Source organism: Macrobrachium nipponense, chromosome 9 (assembly GCF_015104395.2).
Source record: "Macrobrachium nipponense isolate FS-2020 chromosome 9, ASM1510439v2, whole genome shotgun sequence".
Lineage (NCBI taxonomy): Eukaryota > Metazoa > Arthropoda > Malacostraca > Decapoda > Palaemonidae > Macrobrachium > Macrobrachium nipponense.
In genome coordinates, this window is record NC_061110.1 from 58,224,357 (window position 1) to 58,247,412 (window position 23,056).

A 23,056-nucleotide genomic window follows, 5' to 3' on the forward strand; every position below is an offset into this window, starting at 1 on the left:
GCTACAACCTTCAACTATTTTTTGTTGTATTATACATGAAATTGCGCACATTTTCATATATAAAACGTTATGTAACGGCTAATTTAAAATGGTGCAAACATTACCACAATCGCACGTTTGATTTTTTCGGAAGTTACCGCGCGGATGTAAAGAAAATGTTATTTTTTTCATAAATTCACCATAAATCGAAATATTGTGCTAGAGACTTCCAATTTGTTGCAAAATGAAGGTAAATGCTTGAATATTACTAGAATATAAGCGTTTTAGCTTACAATTGCGTTTTTCGACCATTTCGGTAGAGTCAAAATTGACCGAAGGTTGAAAATTTGTCACTTATCATTTTTTATATGAAAATATTTCAAAATTGATAAAAGCTACAACCATGGGTTGTTTTTAGTTGTATTGTGCATGAAATTGCGCACATTTTCATATATAAAACTGTATGTAACGGCTAATTTAAAATGGTGCAAACATTACCACAATCGCATGTATGATTTTTTTCAGAGAGTTACCGCGCGGACGTAAGGAAAAAGTTTTTTCATAAATTCACCATAAATCGAAATATTGTGCTAGAGACTTCCAATTAGTTGCAAAATTAAGTTAAATGATTGAATATTACTAAAATATAAGAGTTTTAGCTTACAATTGCATTTTTTGACTATTTCGGTAGAGTCAAAGTTGACCGAAGGTTGAAATTTTGGCACTTATCGTTATTTATATGAAAATATCTCAAAACTGATAAAAGCTACAATCATGAGTATTTTTTTGTTGTATTCTACATAAAAATGTGCACATTTTCATATATAATACTCCATGTAACGGCTAATTTAAAATGGTAAAAAAATTATGTCAAAGTGACAAAATAATTTCTGAGATGTGTCCACAGATACTTTTTAGTGCGGCAAGAAAGAAATTCGCGCTTGCGCGCCTGCGTATCGATTGTAAACAACAAACACCTTGATCGTGAACTCCCAGCATCCCCCAAGGCGCGTGATTCAAGAGTTTTTGGCTGGTAGGCCTAAAAGTATTTTTCCGCGAATTTTTAAAAAAACTTTTGTATGTCGACGTAAAATACGTTCAGTCGGCACCCGAGAGACAAAAAATGTCGACGTAAAATACGTCCAGTCGGCGTTTAAGGGTTAAGTTATATTAATTATGCTATCAGTCCAGGCGCCTCGAAATATGAATTGGGGACGCCGACGACTGGGCAGCCATTTTGTGCGTCGGCATAGCAACAACAAATTACGCACGGCATATGTAAAATTATATATATAGGCTTAGCTTTGCTTATAAGATGATCAAAAGGTGTTATTTCTGTTAAAACAGATACTACTTACATTTCATAATAATAAGGCTTAGGTATTGATACAACAATGTCTCGGTGCTGGGGAGCATTCTCGAATCTAGGCTAATCTTATTGAGGTAACCATATTTGATCCTTAACGGATACATGGTTCATTATCTCTAGTTAGCTTAAATTATTAAGCCTAGTAACCTTAAATCTATTTTTTCTCGTTATTGTAAGTTAGGTCTATAAATGACTTTACTAATACGATCGGGGAAATTGCCCATTTACGAATGGGAATTTAAGTGATAATGTCGGTTACGTAGATTAGTACTAGATATTAAGAGATATTTTCTATGCATTTTGTGATATATTGTTGTATTTAGATCAATAAATACCCAATGTAATAGTATTGTGTGCTTGGCCTACCTGACTGGGTTGGTCCACTTTCGATCGCGACCAGCCACGGCCAGTCAGCGAAAGTTCTAGGCTATTTAGCCTAAAAGTGGATCTACTTTAGATCAGGGGTAGAGCCAAACAACATAAACTATTGCTTGCAAACCTCTAAATCTCAGGGATTGAATAAAAGATATTATTTCGATAATATCTCTACTATATGATCTCTGGAGCCTCGGCGAACAGAGACTACTTCTAATCACTGTGATTGGAGGTAGGGTAGAATATGATAGTACTCGAAGTTCGGCATTGCCGGAATTCAGACTGAACAATTCCTAACTTTGGCAATTACAGTGGTACGCCACGTCTTTTTCTCCGACATCGGCGAAGTTCGGTGTTTCGGCATAAACATGCCTCTGAAAGGAATTTTCAGTCTATACTATTATACTTGAAAACTTATTAGCCTTATTACATAGGTCAGTACCGAATTACTTCGGCAACGAAGTACTTCGCCGACAACTTAATGAAGTGTATATGTATAAGCTTTATTATTTAGTAGTAAACTACTTAGTAATAAGTTGATAATGGAATACTTCGGCAACGAAGTATTTCCCCGACAACCTAGATAAGCATATATTTAATATAAGCATTATTTAGTAGTGAACTACTTAGTAATAAGTCGATAATGGAATACTTCGGCAACGAAGCATTTCCCTGACAACCTAGATAAGCATATATATTTAATATAAGCATTATTAGACTAAGCTAATATTATAAGATAGTCGATACCGGAATACTTCGGCAACGAAGTATTTCTAGACAATCTAGTTAAGAACATCTGGAAAAATTAAGGCATATACGTCGACACGGAATATTTCGGGAACGAAATATTCCGCTTACAAAACTTACGAGTTTTATGATCTGATTATTAATAATTACTATTCAGTCGACAACGGAATAGTTCGGTACGCCGAAATGTTTCGGCAACGAAATACTTCGCCAATAAATAAAAATGCATGATTTTTCTAGAAAATACCTATCCTGCTTCTCTAAAACGAAATATTTCGTCGATGGTCTAACAATAAACCATCAAAAGTAAGATTGCTCATTGAGTATTTCGCATTACAGGTGGTCCGTTGCCAGGCTGAGGGATGCCACGCGTCATTAGGCAACGACTATGGCCACGTAGTATGTCGTTCGCACTCCAATTGTGCGGTAGCCTTGGATGACTACGTGGCCTGGCACCCGGACGTTTGTACCGTCTGTTACGAGCTTGTTTCGTTGTTGACTGACGAACAGGTAAGGATGTTACAGAATTATCTTATATACTGAGAATATAGTAAGGTAATTTGTATACTGTTCTGGTCCGCCACTAAAACAAAGATTGCCTTACAGGCGGACAAGTCGATCGTCCATGGCGCGAGGGCGTCCCTACGCAAGTGGGTGGCGGGGTTCGGCAGAAACGCACCAAAAGGCCGGCCCCATGTTTTGGATGCTGGCCTTTGCAAGAAGATCTTTCCAGGCGCCACCTTCACAACTGCGGTGCCCAGGGACGTTGCCGGACCCCTCATTGAAGCTATCCGCATTGAGACGACGGCCGCTTTAGGGGAGAAGCAGGACTTTACGGAGGAAGTGGCGGCGATCGACCTCAACGTCGAGCCGATGGTCACGGAGGACCAGGTAGGAGGGGAGGTAAGTGGGACGAGTTCCCATCCTTCTCCTTCTCCTTCCTTTTCTTCAACTCCCTCCTTTAAGGGTTTTTCGAAACCCATTAAAGAACAAGGAATGCCGTCGGTTATTCCTAAAGTCAAGAAGACTTTAAAAAAAAGAAGAACAACTCTGTTCTGCCAGCGGAGAATGAGTCGTCTTCGGTGTCACAACCGTCGACATCATCTGTCATTCAGCCTGCTGCCACAAATCCTTCCCCTACCAAAGGTACAGGGTCAGTCCCAAGGGCGGTGGAACAGTTCTTCGACCCTGAATCCTTCACTAACCAGCTGCTAGCTAGGATTAGTGGAGTAGTAGATCAGAGGATAGATGCACACCTCAGATCAACACCGAACATCTCAAACCAGGCTCTCTCGTCATTGACTGAGAGAATCAAGCCCATTGAGGAGATGCTCTCAGGCCTCTTTAGATCCGGAACACCAGCTCTATCAATGATGGTTCCGGATACTTCAAAGCTTCCCCCCTTCGATAAGGAAAACCCTTGGAGGTTGGCCTTAAATGCTCCCTTCGTAGAAGGAAGATTGACTATAGAAGGGTGTGGAACAAGACCAATAGAGGACTACGAGCTATTCCCAGCCGGTATGAAGTTTCCGTTCCCGGGTTTTGTCAGACTAGCACAACATGCGCTAGTCAGAATAGACAAAATGCCAAAGGAAACAGTAATCTTTCCCAGGGAACAGGCCCAAGCTGTCTGGGTCCGTTTCCTAACAGACTGAATTGTGTCAATACCAAATTGACACCACACAAGGGAAAGTATACAATGTTTGTTACCCCAGATGGTCTTCTGTCATCATGTACAACCAAGGTGGCGGAGTTGTCATTGCAAGCAATCTATAATGACAAACCAATCCCAGCCCTGAAGGAAACAAGAGCCAACATCTTTGCTCTTGCTCTCAGGAGCAGACATTTGGGTAAATGCTCCGGCTACGTTCACGGCTGGTAAACTAGAACCGGATTGTGCTTCGGACTTGTTCTCCGAATGACTGCCCAAACTCCCCGGACATTTGATCAAGGGTGAATTTGAGGCAAGGACAAAGTTAGCCAGGACTATCAACTCCGTCACCTCGGCGGAGTTGCTAGCCACAACATACGAAGACGAACCAGTCCTTCAGGTCTTAACGAAAAGTCTTTTACAGACTCTTCAATCAGACCTGACTGAGTTCGCAAGTGCAAGAAGGGCTTGTAGGAAACATGTTTTGGCTGAAGCTACAGTCAAACATGAACCCAATAAGCTCATTAAATCATCCATTTGGGGAGAAAATCTCTTCCCCAAAGAGGAGATAAATTCCATATTGCACGAAGCAGCTAGGGTTAACCAAAGTCTGAGAGTGAGGTGGGGTCTTCCTACGAAACGCCATTTTGATGTGTCTCCTCATCAACAAGCACCTAAAAAGAAGGCGAGAAGGTATAACCCTTACCAGACGGCCCGTCCTCATGGATATATGCAGGCAGTGCCGTCCACCTCAAAGGTAACACCACCACAACAATATGTATTGGTTCAGCCATCCTCGGAACCTCAACCTTCGACTTCATCGCAAGTTGTGGCTTCCCCAGCATATAATCCTGCAAGAGGTACCTTTCGTACATATAGCAGACATGCTGGGAGTAGTCGAGCCAGAAGAGGCTCCAGACTGCGAGGCGGAGTCAAGGGTAGAGGATTCCGAGGAGGTAGAGTAACTAGACCAGATTCCAACCAGTAAAATCTCCCAGGTAGGGGGGAGACTGTACTTGTTCAAAGGTCGATGGACCTTCAGTCCATGGACCCACAGTTTAATATCAAAAGGTCTAGGCTGGAAGTGAGAGAAGGCCCTCCCCCTCCAGTCAACTTCTTTCAAAAAACCAACAGAGGACCTCTTAGAATATACAAAGAATCTTCTTCAGAAACGTGCCACAAGAGGGTGAAGAGCATAAGATTCCAAGCACGATTGTTCAGTGTCCCAAAGAAGGACTCGAACAAAAGACGAGTAATCCTGGACTTGTCTCGGCTGAATTCCTACATTCACTGCGACAAGTTCCATATGCTGACAATCTCACAGGTACGGACCTTACTTCCCCGTGGGGCCGTCACCACCTCTATAGATCTTACAGACGTTTACTATCACGTTCCAATAATCAGAAACTTCTCTCCATACCTAGGATTCAAGCTAGGCAAGAAAGCCTGCTCATTCAAGGTAATGCCTTTCGGACTCGATATAGCACACAGGGTATTCACAAAATTAGGGGAGACAGTAGTTCAGGAATTGAGGAAGAAAGGAATACTTTTAGTAGCCTACCTGGACAATTGGTTAATTTCGACAAACAACGAAGCAGAATGTCGAAGGTCAACATCCAAAGTACTAAAATTTCTAAAGTTTCTAGGCTTCCAGGTAAATATGGCAAAGTCCAGACTGACTCCACAATCCCAGTTCCAATGGTTAGGAATTCAGTGGGACCTGAAGAAGCACAGGCTATCTCTACCGTCCAAAAGGTCAAAGAGATAGTAAAAGCTACAAAACGCTTTGTTGGAAAACGACGGTCATCTCGAAGGGAACAGGAGAGAATCCTAGGCTCCCTTCAATTTGCATCAGTGACAGATGTTCTACTAAAAACCAGATTAAAAGATATCAATCAGGTTTGGAGATCAAGAGCAAATCTCAAATCCAGAAACAAAGTTTCAAGAATTCCAGATATTCTGAAAAAGAGACTTATTCCATGGACGAAACAACGGAACCTATCCAATCAGTTCCGCTACAATTTCCTCCCCCATCTCTGATCATCCACACAGATGCATCCCTGAGCGGCTGGGGGGGATATTCACCCCTCAAGAAAGTTTAAGGGATATGGTCACAAACATTCAGTCAATTCCACATAAATGTATTGGAAGTGATGGCAGTGTTCCTGACATTGAGAAAATTACAACCGTCCAAGAAGATCCACATTCAATTCGTATCGGACAGCTCTACAGTCGTCCATTGCATAAACAGAAGAGGATCCAAATCAAACAAGTAAATCATGTAATGATAGCAATATTCCTATTAGCAGAAATGAACCACTGGCATCTGTCAGCAACTCATCTGGCAGGAGTAAGGAATGTAATAGCAGACTCTTTGTCCAGAATGACCCCATTGGAATTGGAATGGTCACTGGACAACAATTCATTCAAATGGATTATGAATCAGATTCCGGACCTCCAGGTAGACCTCTTTGCCTCGGAGTCCAACCACAAACTAGCCTGCTATGTAGCTCTCAATATAGACAATAATGCCTTCGCGATCGATGCAATGTCTTTAGATTGGAACAAATGGGAAAGAATATATCTCTTTCCACCAGTGAACCCCCTCTTGAAGGTACTTCACAAGCTATGATTATTCAGAGGCCAGTTGGCACTAGTGGCACCCAATTGGCCGAAGAGCAATTGGTATCCACTTATCATGGAGATGAAACTCAAACCTCAGAAGATTCCATCCCCGAAATTAACACAAACAGTACAAACGCAAACTGTGTCAGCTTCCTCAAGAATTCTGAATGCCCTAACTTTATGGACTTCATGAAGTTCGCGGCACAAAAGGAAGCGAAAATATATCCGTTAAACATTCTATTTGTAGAATCGGATAAGAGAGATTCTACAATTAGACAGTATGACTCCGCAGTTAAGAAACTAGCTATGTTTTTAAATTATATAAATGTACAAGAGATGGATACTAATCTTACCATTTCTTTCTTTAGATCATTACATGAGAAAGGCCTAGCTGCCAGTACTATTACCACAATTAAATCTGCCCTAACAAATAGGTTTCAATAATTGTTCTTATTCAGCACTATTAAGAAAAACATGGTTTTTTGTGGCGCTAGCCTCGGGCGCTAGAATATCTGAATTATCAGCACTTTCTAGAAATCCAAGGCATGTGGACTTTCTTCAATCTGGGAAAGTTTTACTTTCACCAGATAGACAATTCTTGACAAAAAATGAGGATCCACAAAATAGGTGGACTCCTTGGGAAATTATTCCTCTTCTAGAAGATGAATCATTATGTCCGGTTCATACACTTAAACCTTTATGACCAGAACATCTCAAATAACAACGGGCTCTCTTTTTATTAGAGAAAAAGGGGGCACGATAACTTTAAGAAGAATTAGACAACAGATTCTTTATTTTATTAAACAAGCCAACCCAGATCCAGTTCCACATGTCCATGATATCCGGGCAGTTGCCACATCAACTAATTATTTTCAAAATATGAAGTTTGAAGACCTAAAAAAGTACACAGGTTGGAAGTCCCCAACAGTGTTAAGCACCACTATATCAAAAATTTACAGGCCCCAAAAATTTTTAACAGTGGCAGCTGGTACTGTGGTGGTTCCTGAAGAACAAACTAACGGCTCTCCTTAGAAACCTTTGAATAGACTATTCCTTTAACTATCTCCCTCTGCATGACCCTTCTACCTGCATGACTCGCTCACACTCTCCACCATACCTTGTTTTCCGGACCGGGCGAAACGTTTGTTGTCGATCCCGTTACCGAATTAGTATATAAGATTGCGCAATATGTATATATGGCTATTAAGTATTAGTGTATTGCTTGATTGTCTGTATGACACATAATTAAGACCAATAACTTCATATTATGTACAATTTTAAGTATTATATAAATATTACTATTATTGTTAAGAATATATTAAGAAATCATTTCTTACAGATAGTAAATTAAGATTAAATAGTAAAACTATTTATAATTCTTTACTCTGAATGTCATCAACCTGGTTTTACATATAATTTTACACTAAAAACTTGTATAGCACTCTCTGGTATGTTTTCTTAGGGCAACACAGGTAGACACCAGAAAAGGATTTTGACATAGGAAAAATCTATTTCTGGGGGAAGACCTGTGTCGCCCTATGAACCCTAGCCCTATTAACATTTCTTCCCACCCTGACTAATCCAAGTTTATAGATCTAATCAGGAATGCAAGATGGTGCTTCGGTAGTAGTAGTAGTGGCGAGCCGGGACGAGTGGTGGGATTCCGTTGTGACGGCTCCCACCAAAAGAGAGGGATTTTGAAGTTAATCTTCTAAATGGCAGAGGTCCTGTGGTTTGTGGTAACACATCGCCCCTATACTATACCGACACCCTTTGGGTGATCGCGCTGGGGGTAGTAACCTCAGCTTAACTATGTTAGCTTTTTTCTCTGGTATATTTATACTGGGAAAAATGAATAACAGGCATTTTTTCATAGGTCTTCCCCCAGAAATAGATTTTTCCTATGTCAAAATCCCTTTTTTTAGTAGCCGTTCTCATGGTCTCCCTGGGTTCCATAAGACAGACCAACCAATCTCAAATCATTCTCTTCTAGTTGGTCTCAGCCAAAATAGTGCTTATTGGCACAAAGATAGAATATAAAGGACTCAAGACAAGGGGTCTCTATCTCTTTTTCTACAATGACTGCCTTGGTCTTCCTTCAAACACCTATGTGACAACAGTGCATATGTCTGCTCTCTTCCTCATTACATGCCATGAAAATTGGGTGGGTTTGAGAACTGTCAGCAGCTAACAAAAAATTACAAATTTTAGAATCAATTTGTATTTTTCATAGCTAACAAACCTGAGGTCTTAACAATAGGATATTTCCAAGCGCAGCTGGTAAACCGGTTAATACAATCGGCAATTGTAAGCAAGGAATCTGTGAGATCTGGCAATGCCTGCGTATACGAAGTGAGATCTGGTCGAAGACAGCGTCTCACCCTATGATACCCAGTCTTTTCCCAACCCAGGAATAACCAAAAAAATTAGTAGAGGGGCAGCTAGAGGTGGGCAGTGTGTGTTAAGACCTCAGGTTTGTTAGCTATGAAAAATACAAATTGATTCTAAAATTTGTAATTTGTTCATATGCAGAACAAACCTTTGGTCTTAACAATAAGATAGCCTTATACGTACTTGGAGTGAGGTATAGACATCCTAAACTGACTGGGAGTTAACCCACCTGACCACCCCCTTGAACAAGAGGAGTTCTAAAGAAGGTAGACAAATGCCCATGAGAATATAGATAAACCGATATCTACAACTAAATCATCTAGGTTACAATACAATGATATAATGAGCAATTCATTGCATTTAAGGGACTAAAGAAAATTCTGACTGTTCCATAACAAACCATATGATCACAGAGGTCTGTTATTACTCCAGACCTTCCCCTGCCAGAAGGTGGAGTATATGCTACTGAATATTCGTAAATACATTCAACCAACAGACTATCAGTATGGCTACCGAACTCACCTGCATCAGACCAATCCAGCATGTGACGCGTATATTCCTCAACCTGCCTGAAGGAAGAAGAGCAGAAATAAGAGAAAGAAAGAGAACAGGCCACTCACTCATTCTCTCTTTCACACAATCACTATAGGTAAGATACAAACTGTTTTGTCAAGGACAAGGATGAGTTAAACCACTTGTTGGGCAGCCACCACAGGACCTAGGGAAAACGTGTCCATAGACCTGTGGGACACATCTCTCAAATAAAAGGAGGTGAACATGGATTGTCATAACCAAGTCCCAGCATTCAAAACTCTATGAACAGCGAAATTTTTCTTGAAAGCCAAAGAGGAACTTATACCTCTGATGTCATGTGCTCTCTAGCCAGTACAGACTCAATGACAGAACCATCAATAGACGATTAAGCCTGCTTGATTGCCTCACGAATCCAGAAAGAAATGGTATTCTTGGAAACCTCTTTCTTTGCTCGTCCTGTACTAACAAAAAGCCTACGACACCCCAGCCTGAGGTGTCGAGTCCTTTTGAGATAGCAATGTAAGGTTCTCACAGGACACAACAAGAGCTCTTGTGGATCATTATCTACAAAGTCATTTAAAGATGGTATGGAAAAAAGGCAAATCTGTCGTCATGTACCAAGGGATTCTGGGTCTTGGCCATGAATTCCGGGACAAATTCAAAAGTCACCGACCCCCAACAACTTGTATGTTTCACATCATAACTAAGGCCATGAAGCTCTCCTAACCCTCTTTGAGGAAGCCAAAGCTACAAGGAAAACTGTCTTCAGCATTTTTAGTTAGTGGTAGATAATTTTTAATTGATTGATTTTTACCTTACCTGATGAGAACTGTGAATGCACTGTTCTAAAACATATACACTTAACTAAGAGTTGTATTAGTCCAAATAAAAAGCACTGTTTGTTCATGAAAAGGAACTGCAGAAAAAAAGAGAGTGACAGAATAAAGAATTTCATAAAAGTGGTTGAGAAGACTTCTAAAATTAGATCAGTCAGTCAGAAGGGGGAGAGAAGAGAGAAATAGTTGTATATATGTACGGACCATATATACTCGTAACAAGCAACCTCGCATATCATGTCACCCCCCAATTTTTACCCTAAAACAATGATTTGATCATAAATCTCATGTAACATGCGAGTTCAATTTTTGAGACCAAATCACAATAGGCTAACCTCTTTTCCTCCTCATTATCTGTCCCATTTTCTAGTTAGGCTAACCCCTTTTCCTCCATCTCTTTATCTATCGCATCGTCTAGTTAAGTTAAAAATAAAAAATAAAAGAGAATGCTAAAAGTATTGTTAGTAATGTTATACTTGTCATGTAAATGCATACAGCCAGAAACAGCTGATTTGCCATGAACACCCGAATCCAAGAACAATAGTGGTTTGCTTGCATTTCAACCATTGTACGATAGTAAAAGATTACTGTAGTTATGTTACAAATAATGCTAAGTAGAATAGGACTGATATATTTTTACATTACTATATATCCTCATTTGCTAAGGAGAAAAGATCAGCAAGGGCATATTACTGCTAAATTTAAGCTGGTAGTTGTAGCTGAAGCTGAGGAAAGAATGTTCATCACCTAACGACTATTATCGTGCATCGGCAACATGGAAACTTTGGTATAGCACGATCAAACTCTCCCATAAACAAAATTTGAGAGAAATGTGTTTTAATCAAAACTATTTGGCATGAAAGAACACATTTTACTGTGTTCACTCCAATAAAAGATAAATATAAAAAGCTCATAGTATGTATACAGTGTTCCCCCTGTATTCGCAGGGGATGTGTACCAGACACCCCTGTGAATAGTTAAAACCACCACTAAAAATGCTTTTAACTGCCTATCTTGAAAGTTCAGATACCAAATGTATACCTTAGATAACATCCTACTTCAAATATACCTAAAATTACTAACTTATTACTGTATTAATCTTTGAGGTTATATTATTTATATAATTTCAAAGTCATCTTCAACATTTTACCATTAAAAATATATACCTACAGCCAATAACAGAGAGAGAGAGAGAGAGAGAGAGAGAGAGAGAGAGAGAGAGAGAGAGAGAGAGAGAGAGAGAGAGAGAATGTTATTATTTTTGTTTAATCTCATTAAACTTATTTGAAAACTAGCACTGTATATTATTATTTTACCATAAAATGTAGTGATGCCCATAAAGATATACTTATACATACACTTGCAGCCCAAACAGAGGGCGAGAGTTACCACTATGACATACGTGTCTCTCGTGTGGCAAAAGAGACCTTACAGACCTTACAGACCTTACAGTTCGTTCGGGTTGCCCCAGGTCCCTCAGTGTGAGGCACCTCTAATGTCTACCAGAGAGTTGCTAGTACATCTTCCGGTATATTTTGCATCTTCCAATCTTGGATGGTCTGGGATGCAGTTTAGATATTTGTCGAGCTTATTCTTAAACACATCTACGCTCACTCCTGATATATTCCTCAGATGAGCTGGCAACGCATTGAATAGACGCTGCATTATCGATGCTGGTGCGTAGTGGATTAATGTCCTGTGTGCTTTCCTTATTTTTCCTGGTATTGTTTTGGGCACTATTAATCTACCTCTGCTTGCTCTTTCTGATATTTTTAGTTCCATGATATTTTCTGCTATTCCTTCTATCTGTTTCCATGCCTGAATTATCATGTAGCGTTCTCTTCTCCTTTCTAGACTATATAAGTTTTAATGATTGTAGTCTTTCCCAGTAGTCAAGGTCCTTAACTTCTTCTATTCTAGCTGTAAAGGACCCTTTGTACACTCTCTATTTGTGCAATATCCTTTTGATAGTGTGGGTACCATATCATATTGCAATATTCAAGTGACTACGAACATATGTTTTATAAAGCATATCATGTGTTCAGCTTTTCTTGTTTTGAAGTGCCGTAACAACATTCCCATTTTTGCTTTACATTTTGCCAAAAGAATTGCTATTTGATCATTGCATAACATGTTCCTATTCATCATCACACCAAGGTCTTTAACTGCTTCCTTATTTGTGATTGTCTTCATTATAGGTCCCCTATATGCATATAGCTTTCCTTCTCTGTCTCCATAATTTATTGATTCAAATTTATCAGAGTTAAATACCATCCTATTTTCCTCTGCCCAATCATATACTTTGTTAAGGTCTCTTTGTAGAGCGTTCCTATCTTCATCACAAGTAATTTCTCTACTTATTCTTGTGTCATCAGCGAAACTACTCACTACCGAATCCTTAACATTACTGTCTATGTCTTCAATCATAATAACAAACAGTATTGCAGCTAACACCGTACCTTGTGGCACACCGGATATTACCTTGGTTTCATCCGATTTCTCATCGTTTGCAATAACTATCTGTTTTCTGTTGTGTAAAAATTCTTTTAACCATCTTCCTATTTTATCTACGATATTGTGTTTTCTAATTTTCTTTGCTAATATATTATGGTCTACTTTGTCAAAAGCTTTTGCAAAGTCTAGATAAACCACATCTGTTTTTCATTTCGCTTTTCATATTTTTGAATATGTTCTCACGGTGGACTAACAGTTGGGTTTGTGTACTTTTTCCGGGTACGAAAACCGTGTTGTCCTATATTAAACAAATTATTTTTTATTAAATGTTTCATATTTTTCTTCATTACCCTTTCATAATATGTGATGTTAGACTCACAGGCCTATAATTACTTACCTCAAGTCTTGATCCACTTTTGAAAGTAGGGGTGATATATGCTAATTTGTGCTCATCATAAATCTTGCCTGTATCTACACTTTGTCTTAATAATATTGCAAGTGGCTTTGCGATAGAATGAACTACTTTCTTTAACAAAATAGCAGGGATTCCATCAGGCCCTGCAGCAGCTCCATTTTTAATTTCATTAATTGCCTGCACAATATCAGCTTCATTAATTTCTATGTCAGCTAGATATTCACTATTTTCGTCCCTTACTTCTGTATCATTATCTTCATTATCTATTCTAGGGGTGAATTCTCTCTTATATCGTTCTGCCAGTATGTTGCAAATTTCCTTTTTTTCATTCGTTAATCTCCCTTCAATTCTCAGAGGGCCTATTTCTATTCTTCTTTTATTCATCTTCTTCGCATATGAGTATAATAGTTTGGGGTTTTGCTTGATATTTAATAGGGTTTTTTCTTCCAATTCCCGTTTTTTCATTTTCTTTTGATTGTATAATCTTTTGTCTGCATTTTCTATCTTACTTTTTAGTTCTATAACTTTCCATGCATTTTTTTCTTTGCAAGACCTTTTTCCACTTTCTGATTTTCTGGAACAAGATCCTTCTGTCTCTTGGTATGCATGAATGATGTTTACTTTTCTTCTTCGGTATATATTTATCCACTATTTTCTCTAATATTTTATATAATATCTCCGTATTTTCCCTTATGTCATCGCTTACGAAAATGTTATCCCAATCTTTGTTTAATTCTTCATTTATTTCTGACCATTTTATATTTTACTGTAGAAGTTGTATTTTCCATATCCTTTCCACTTTTTCATTTCTTGCTTATCTCTGTTTTCACTTGCTTTGGAATGAACTGTTAATTCTATGACATTATGGTCTGAAATACTCGCATTATAAACTATTATTTCTTTAACATAATTCACCTCGTTCACAAATACTAGGTCTAAAGTATTTTCCTTTCTTGTTGGCAGGTGATTTATTTGTTGAATGTGTATTCTAGTAGCATATCTAATAGCTTTTCGAATTGCCTCTTATCTTCTGCACTACTATTACTCTCTTTTTTTATATGTATAAGTACATCCACAATCTCCTATTCGTTCTTTCCATTCTACGAAAGGAAAGTTGAAGTCACCAGATAGGAGAATAGTCCAGTCCTTTGTGATTTCTACATATATCATCCAATTTTTCAATTATTAAGTCAATCTCTTTAGTATTAGGAGGTCTATATATTACTATGTTCATTAATTTTTTCAGATTCAAATTCTACCGCTATTAGTTCACATTCTGAGTTACTATATTTCTCATATATTTTCCTTGTTTTTTGTCTTTCCCATATATTGCGGTTCCCCCTTGATTCCTATTTTTTCTATCTGATCTATAAGTTTGGAACCCTTTTATTTGATCATCATTCCCAGTCCTCTTGGGAATACCAGGTTTTCACTTATATTCATTATATCTATTTTCTTTTCAATTTGGGTTAGTTCTTCTAAGTACTCTATTTTTCTTTTTGAGTTACTCGTAACTAAACCCTGCGCATTCATCACTATGATGGTTTGCGTGTGTTTTCTCCTTCATTTAATATTGGTAGTAATAAGGATTTTCCCATGTCTCTTTCCTGTTCTGGTATGTTGTTCTTTTTTTCATTTCCAGAAATTCTGACATTAAAAATCCAACTTTTCCATATATTTGATCTTCCTTCATCATAATTATTCATTTTGTGTCTGAATCTGCAATTTTCTTTTCCTCCGTTTCTGCAATATCCTCTTGCATAATAAATACAGTTATTATCCCTTGAGTAGAATTTTGGAGCTGATGCATTGAAATTTTTTGCTGGACATCTCTGCATATCTCATTGGTGGTTTGCTTTTCTCTTTTACCTGATATTCTTGATTTCTCTCTTTATTTGTTTCTTTCTTATTTTGGATTTTATTACTTGGTTGGTTATTTATTTGATTATGATTCATGGCTACAGGGTGCATATATTTGCATTTTTTGTCGAACTTACATCCTTTTCCTTCTTTTAGGTTTTTGCATATTTTTTTTTGGATGCAGATCTCTGCAATCATCCCATATCCATCTAGGTATGCACACTTTACCATATATTTCATAGTTGTGACATACCTTAGATGTTTGTAGTAACATCTTTCTCCAAATCTGCAATTTCCCTCTTTTCAAAAGGTTGCAGATTTTGTCTTTCTTGTCTATTTTTTCCTCTTTCCCGTCATTGTGTAGATCTGGGTAGAGCCTCTTCGGGATTTGCTTTTCTGTTGCCATATCGTAATTTATTTCTTTGTAGGTATGCTGCTTTATTGCTCATATGTAGTATCAATGAGTATCTCTGCATCCATACTTTTATCTTGTTCTTTGTTTTCCTTATTTTTTTCTGTCATTTCATTTTTGTTTACTTCTCTTCCGTTTCCTCTTCTTCTTCTTCTTCTTCTTCTTCTTCTTCTTCTTCTTCTTCTTCTTCTTCTTCTCTTTCCTCTTCTTCTTCATCCTCAACTATTTGTACATTCAATCTTGATTTAATAACATTGTCTATCCATGATAGACATGTTGAACAAAAAATTCTTGTATCTTTTCTCATATCTTGTATTACCTCAGCACACTGTGGATGGGTCGGAATGTTGCATGCAGCACATTTTCTGATTAGGTTTTGTGGATTGACTATGCTATACCAAACCGTACACAGTTTGCATGCTTTTGGCATTCTTTTTCCTAATGCGTCAATTAGGATATTCACAAGATTCACCTTATTCATTTTCTTTGTCGGAATATGTTGGTTTATGTATATTTTCTTTATGAGTCTCTTGACCACTTGGATTTTATTTGGAACTTCTTCAATTATTTTCAAGATGTTTTCATTAGATTTTTTCCAGTTTGAAGGATTATATCCTTCTAATATATCTATGAATGCTTTTGTATCTTTTGGTTAGGACTGTTGCTGATTTCATAGATGAGAAATGCCAGTTCCCTTCCTGCTACCTCATCGTATTGCGAATCTGCTAAACACGCTAAATTACGCCATCTCTTCCCGCAGTTGGAACTTACTGCCATCTTGTTCTGATTTACAGTATTACACTTGATATACTAACTTAGAAGACGCTTTATCCTACTATTTTCACACTAATCTTATCACCGATAGTTCACGAACACTTCTAGATATTTCTCAAATTCTAGTCGTATGTTAAACTTGTGATATCTGTTGATTAATCTGATTTCACGCGGGAACGTCTCATCAAGCAAGATGGCTACGGAGAGAGAGAGAGAGAGAGAGAGGTTATCCTTATTTAAAAGAGGGAAATGGATAGATTATTGTAGTATTTCTTTAAAATACTATCACATATGAATTTTGAAATTAGTTATATTATTATTATGCAAAAATATTAATAAACATATACACATGTACCATAGAAATTCTCTCATCCCAGTGAGAGAGAGAGAGAGAGAGAGAGAGAGAGAGAGAGAGAGAGAGAGAGAGAGAGAGAGAGAGAGAGAGAGAGAGAGAGAAATTGCATGATCTGGTGTGGGCAACACACTCCCCCTCCTGTCACATTAGCACTTGATATATCTGACAGTTGTTGGAATTTTTACAAGTAAGGTATCTTTGGTGTTTTAACTATTGAAGTAGGCAGTTAGGCTATAACCTAAGCATTTTTTTGAAGGGTGTGATAATGCAGATATTTGCTTAATGAAGGTGGTTGTGGTCCCTATCCCCAGTGATTACTGAGGCCCTACTGCTTTTGATGCAGAGAGAGAGAGAGAGAGAGAGAGAGAGAGAGAGAGAGAGAGAGAGAGAGAGAGAGAGAGAGAGAGAGAGAGTAGGTAGAAATTTATTTGTTGAGGGAATGGCAACATCTACCCCTGCGGTCAGAAAACGTTAAGCACGTAATGTGACATATTTGACAAGTTTGCCCTGCCACCTCACTTCACAGCTTACAAGAAAAAATTTAAGGGGGATTTTTATTTGCTTAATATTTTTAAATAACTTACTATAGAAATACATAAAAATTGTAATAACAGTATTAATTTTATTAATATGTAGTATTTAAAAATTAGTACTACAGGTACTCCTCATTTAACGACGTACTCGTTTTACGACAACTCGGAGTTATGACGACAACATGAAGAGAGAGAAAAACCATAAAATGAAGATAAAAACATTGCTAATGGTGGCCAAGAGAAAGGCTATTCAGTGCCAATAATCTAGCTTGGCATAGGTTTTGAAAACCTTGAAATCGAAGGCTAAAACAATATACAGGGGGTCCTCGAGTTACGACGTTGATCCGTTCTTACGACGCTAAACCGCGTAAGACGGAACGACGCAAAATATTATTTTTTATATTTTTATGGGGGCGCGTTCGTAACCACGAAACATCGTAAGTCGAGACCAGCGTAACCCGAGGACTTACTGTACAGTGGACCCCCCGTATTCGCGTTCTCTGGATTCGTGGACTCACACATTCGCGGATTTCTCTCAGGAACGTTTCCCTGCATTATTCGCGGAAAATTCGCGCATTCGCGGTATTTTTCTATGAGAAATATCCACAAATTCCTGGTTTTTGTTATCAATTTCATCATAAAATGTACTTTTTGTGATAAAACTATTAAAAAAACCAAGTATGAAAATTTTTAGTGGTTTTTCTTAAGTTTTAACTAACAAAATAGGCTGTTTTTAGCGTTTTTATAGGGGTTCCAAACATTCGCGGATTCTAACTATTCGCGGGGGGATCTGGTACGCATCCCCCGCGAATACGGGGGGACCACTGTATAAGGCTTTAATATACTTGTAAAGAAAAGCTATACAGCTGAACCTCTTAAAGTCAGCATTCTATTGTCTAAGAACTCCACTCGCTGGCTTGATTCTGCCGCCATTAGTTCGTTGTGCGGCCGAAGCCGCCGAACGGGTGGCACCACGTTTGTTTATAACTTCAAGACAGCAAAAATTATGCCATATCTCCTTTGTTTTAGTGAGAATAATTCTTAGTAATGAAAAAAAAATGCGTGAAGTCAAATGTTTTTTTATATTAACTTGAAAATAAATATATATTATTTTAAATATTCCACTTGAGGGGTCCCTACCAAGCTAATCCTTTTAATCAAAACAATGAGACATTTGGCATGCACAAATTCCTTACTCCTAGTAAGCTTGAAAGACTTACATATAATACAGATTGATCATTCTTTATACAACTGTGTACTTACACACGAATTCAATATGTCATCCATGAGATCAGATGATACTCGAGGTACGAATGCAAGCGTAAATCTTTATCAATGCTTATCCCATTAGCGAATAGTTGTGTTCACTTTCCTTAATAGATGGCATTGTGCTTTGTTTACATTTTGACAGCGACATTCAAATGCCCCGTGATCACCGAAATTCATTCATTATTTTTTTCATCTCACTACCCTCTACAATAAAAATAAATGAAGAAGAAACTAATAGCAATAACTATGAAATACCAAATTTAGAAAATGAAAGTCACTGCTAAATAATGTGCAGATTCTGAGAAAAGTTTAGTACTGTAATGACTTACTAGCAGTAGGCTAACTCGGGAATGTAGGCTAAATGTGTTAAATAAAGCACACTATTTTAAAGAAAATTATGCATTCTGAAGTTATAAAATGATGAAGTTAAAATATATGAGTAATAAAATGATAAAAAGCATTGTCAGAACTTTGCCAAGTAGTAGGCTATGTTGGAAACTAGTTCTATGTATGACTGAAAATTAATGCTATTAGTCAAAATAAAGAGAATAACATGTTTAACAACGAATTTGTTTAACGGCATGGTTACTGGAAGGGAACTTGTTAAACGAGGAGTACCTGTATTAGGTAAATCATTTATCTATCCTACAAAACAAATACACATCTCAAAAAGAGAGAGAGAGAGAGGAGAGAGAAGAGAGAGAGAGAGAGAACGAGGAGAGAGAGAGACGAGGAGAGAGGAGAGAGAGAGAGGAGAGAGAGAGAGCCGAAAATTATTTTTATTATTTAATGTTATTATTTAATCATATTAAACTTAATATTTGAAAATTAGTAAATCATTTTTATCATAAGGAATGTATTTAGCCATGAAAATAACATCAAAATACACTGATTAGTGAACATTTCTCGACGAAAAAGTCCACGAATTGCAGACTCTTTCACAAATAGGTGAGTCCGCAAATCTTGAGAACGCGATTACAGGGGGTATACTCTACATTTAATAATTGTGTTAAATCAAAAGATAAGACAGCATATGAAGAATAAAAGGTAATCAGTAACTTCACTATGTATTAATATAAACCACACCTGATATTTCTAAAAATGAAGATAATATACCAAACTGGTGAAGCAAAGCACATTGAGCATATTTTCTAAAATGCCACATAGTACCCATAGACTAAGAAACAAAATGATGATAAAAATGTGGCTTAAGCTCACAAACCACAAAAAAAACACTAGCACTGGATATATAAAGCATTCATGAGCTTACAAGATATTCATTATGGAGTACCTATGCTCACATGAACTGCCACCAACATGCAAGATTAAGGATAAAGACTATATTTATATAAATGAAATGGTAATCAGTATGCTTCCTACATGTCAATCCAGGTGAACAAGCAAGGGACCAATTAAACCATTTACTTACAAATCTACCGATGTATACAGCCACTATAACAAGTATTTAGGCTGGTGAGGAAACACACAAAATAAGGTTAATAAAATTAAAAATTGGGTAACCAGCATCACAAAATGATAAAAAAAATAGTGCAAAAGTATACAGTATATCAGGAAATATAATAATTCAAAAAAATTGCAATGAAAACTAATACATTAAAAAGTAAGAGGATTTGCTAGGATAAGGATGATTTATTTAACTTAACATAAAAAACAAAAGAAAAAGAATTCTTTGGGGTGGGGGGACAAAACCAAAACTTCACCACTACAGGCACCTGTATGATTTCTCAGACAGTTGAAAGGGGGACTTTTCTTCTGGGATGTGTTTAGAGATAGTTGCCACTGCAGACTAGGCTTATGAAGCAAAATGGAAGCATGTTGCATAAAATAGTCTCTTGCACAGTGCTGTTTCAACATTTTGATACAGAAAATAAAAATTTGGCCACAAACATGGAAGCAAAAGTCTATTTTCAGTCACTTAAAGAAGAATTTAACATACCTGAGGTGAATTAAAGGCACTTCCAGCTTCCGAAGCAGTATCTGTGCTAGGAGTTGATGGGGGACCAGGAGAGGTTTCTATTGTTAATGGAGTTGCATAATCTGGTGGTGCTGAAATGTTACCAACTGATGATAATGCTGAAGCCTGTAACCAAAACACGATCCTGAATGCTTGGAAAAATCTTTCTATTCTGTGTAGTAAAGCAAATAAATACAGCAATATTTCATAACAAAATTACTCTTGTTCCAAAAGTAGTGACTGACACGATTCTTTATTATTTTTCCTCCTTCTCCCTCCAAAAAAAAAACATCAAAATTGGCAAAAGAAAATAAAAATTCCCTAAGTTATGTGGAACAAATTTCACTGAAACTTCTTTCTACAAAGATGTGTTAACTTTACAAATTTCTTTGAAACATCTTTCCACAAGGAGTTGTCTACTGAGTTTTTCCACAATCAGACTAAAAAGTACAAAAATCTCAAAATATTGGAAAACTTGAACTTAAAAGGAAAAACTCATGATGTATGAGTATGGCACAATTACATAAAAAACATTTTTTGTAAAAAAAAACCATAAATAATATAGCACAGCCTTTATCAGTGTAGACTGGCTGTGACACAGCAAAAACTAGAGGCTGGGTGTTGAGCATTTTGTATATGCTATAAACTGATTAGAAAGTTATGAGTAACAGGGGATGATATCTCCAGAACCTTGCCAAGTAGGCCTTATCTGGTATATTCTTGTCTTTACCTAAGATGAGTGGTTTCTGCCTCTTTATGGACCTTTTACCTCTCATCTCAAAGTTTTCTTACAACTGTTTTACTGATTGCCATTAAGGGGGCCGGCCGGAACCCTTATATATGGGGGTATAGGGCGAAAAATGCAAAGTCATGAAAAAATTCATGGAGCTTCATATGGCAATTGAGAATACGTATTCGAAATATTTCGTCAAAATTCCTCTTACTTTTGTAGTTACAGGGTAATTAGTTAACGTAACTCAATAAGCCTAAAACATTGATCCACACAAGAAAATGCAATATTTCTTCTATTATTGTAAATTTTGATAATTATTGTCAATGAAATTGGGAGAAATGGCATCTGTAGACATTCCCCGAGTCGAGAAGGGAGACTTCAGTCAGCTACCAAGTCCAACCATGATTCAGTGTGAGCACAAACCTCAAGTACTGTACACGTTCGAGTTTCACCTCTGACATTCTCTTGCTTTTACGTATGTTTATGTATGTTTCGGCAAGAATTTCATCATGCCAATGAGGAAAAGACAAGGAAAACATCTCACTAACATACAGACAAAGAAAAATCGCTCAAGTATTATTACAGAATATCATAACATACGCGTAGTTCGTGAAAAGACAGGGGAGGGTTGCGTAGTAACGCCCCCGTCTTGCCTGACAGCACACGTCACACTGTGCCCAAGGCTACGATCTTTGAGCAAAGAGATCTTCATTTATGATAAATAACATAGTTTTGGTTTTTTAATACCCAAAATGGAATATGAAATTCATAATAATCATGATTTATTAAATTGTCTTTGTAAAAAGAGAGTACACCTTCGAGTTTATTAAAACACAAAAAAGAAATATACATTCATAATAATCATTATTATAACATTGTCTTTACAGATATACGAAGGAAAACTTTGAACGCCCCCGAATCTCAAAACTATACTTATTGACCTTCAAAAGCTATCTTCTCACTTAGTTTTAAAGCTATAACATTGGAATTTTGTATATAACTCAGAAAGACATTATAGAACAATCAAATGAAGCCCTTTTTTCCCATTTTTGTTTCATCTTTTTTTTTTTTACAAATTTTTTTCTCCTGATTTATAGGGTTTATTTTTTTACCATTTTGAAAAATTCATATCTAGCAAAAAAATTACTTTTAGAAAAAACACTCCTCATTCGATTGGAGGTCTACATCAGGTCTATATATGGTAGTAATCCTAAGTCTTAATATCAAATATCAAGGGAGGAGATACATTTTGAAAAATGGTTATTTTCGGGATAAATCGCCTTGGCGTCACAAAACCGAAGGTCAGAGGCGAAAATCATATGCTGTTTGGAGATGTCCCATGTCACCTTATTAAGTGGTATGAATATCAAAGTCCTGTCCTTAAAAAATGGCATTAGCCGGCCGGCCCCCTTAACAACGATATACACTATTTATTGCATCTGTTTACTTGCTTATTTTTTTAGTCAGTCCTAAGTCCAGGTCACTTACAAAAAAGTTTGGGGTTTTGCTTGATATTTATTAGGGTTTTTTCTTCCAAGTCCCGTTTTTCATTTTTTTTTTATTGTATAATCTTTTGTTCTGCATTTTCTATCTTACTTTTTAGTTCTATAACTTTCCATGCATTTTTTTCTTTTGCAAGACCTTTTTTCCACTTTCTGATTTTCTGGAACAAGATCCTTCTGTCTCTTGGTATGCATGACTGATGTTTACTTTCTTTTCCTCTTCGGTATATATTTATCCACTATTTTCTCTAATATTTTATATAATAT

At 37.1% G+C, this 23,056-nt stretch overlaps 1 protein-coding gene across 4 annotated transcripts in view; it reads right to left on the minus strand.

The window, feature by feature from the left end:
- Positions 1 to 23,056, minus strand: part of LOC135217863 (ubiquitin carboxyl-terminal hydrolase calypso-like) — a 351,282-nt gene that overhangs the window by 153,318 nt on the left and 174,908 nt on the right. For all 4 annotated transcript variants that reach the window (XM_064253884.1, XM_064253885.1, XM_064253882.1 and 1 more), the window contains exon 9: positions 20,537 to 20,680. In XM_064253884.1, coding sequence (XP_064109954.1) covers positions 20,537 to 20,680 — 144 coding nt within the window. The remainder of the gene's footprint in view (positions 1 to 20,536; positions 20,681 to 23,056) is intronic.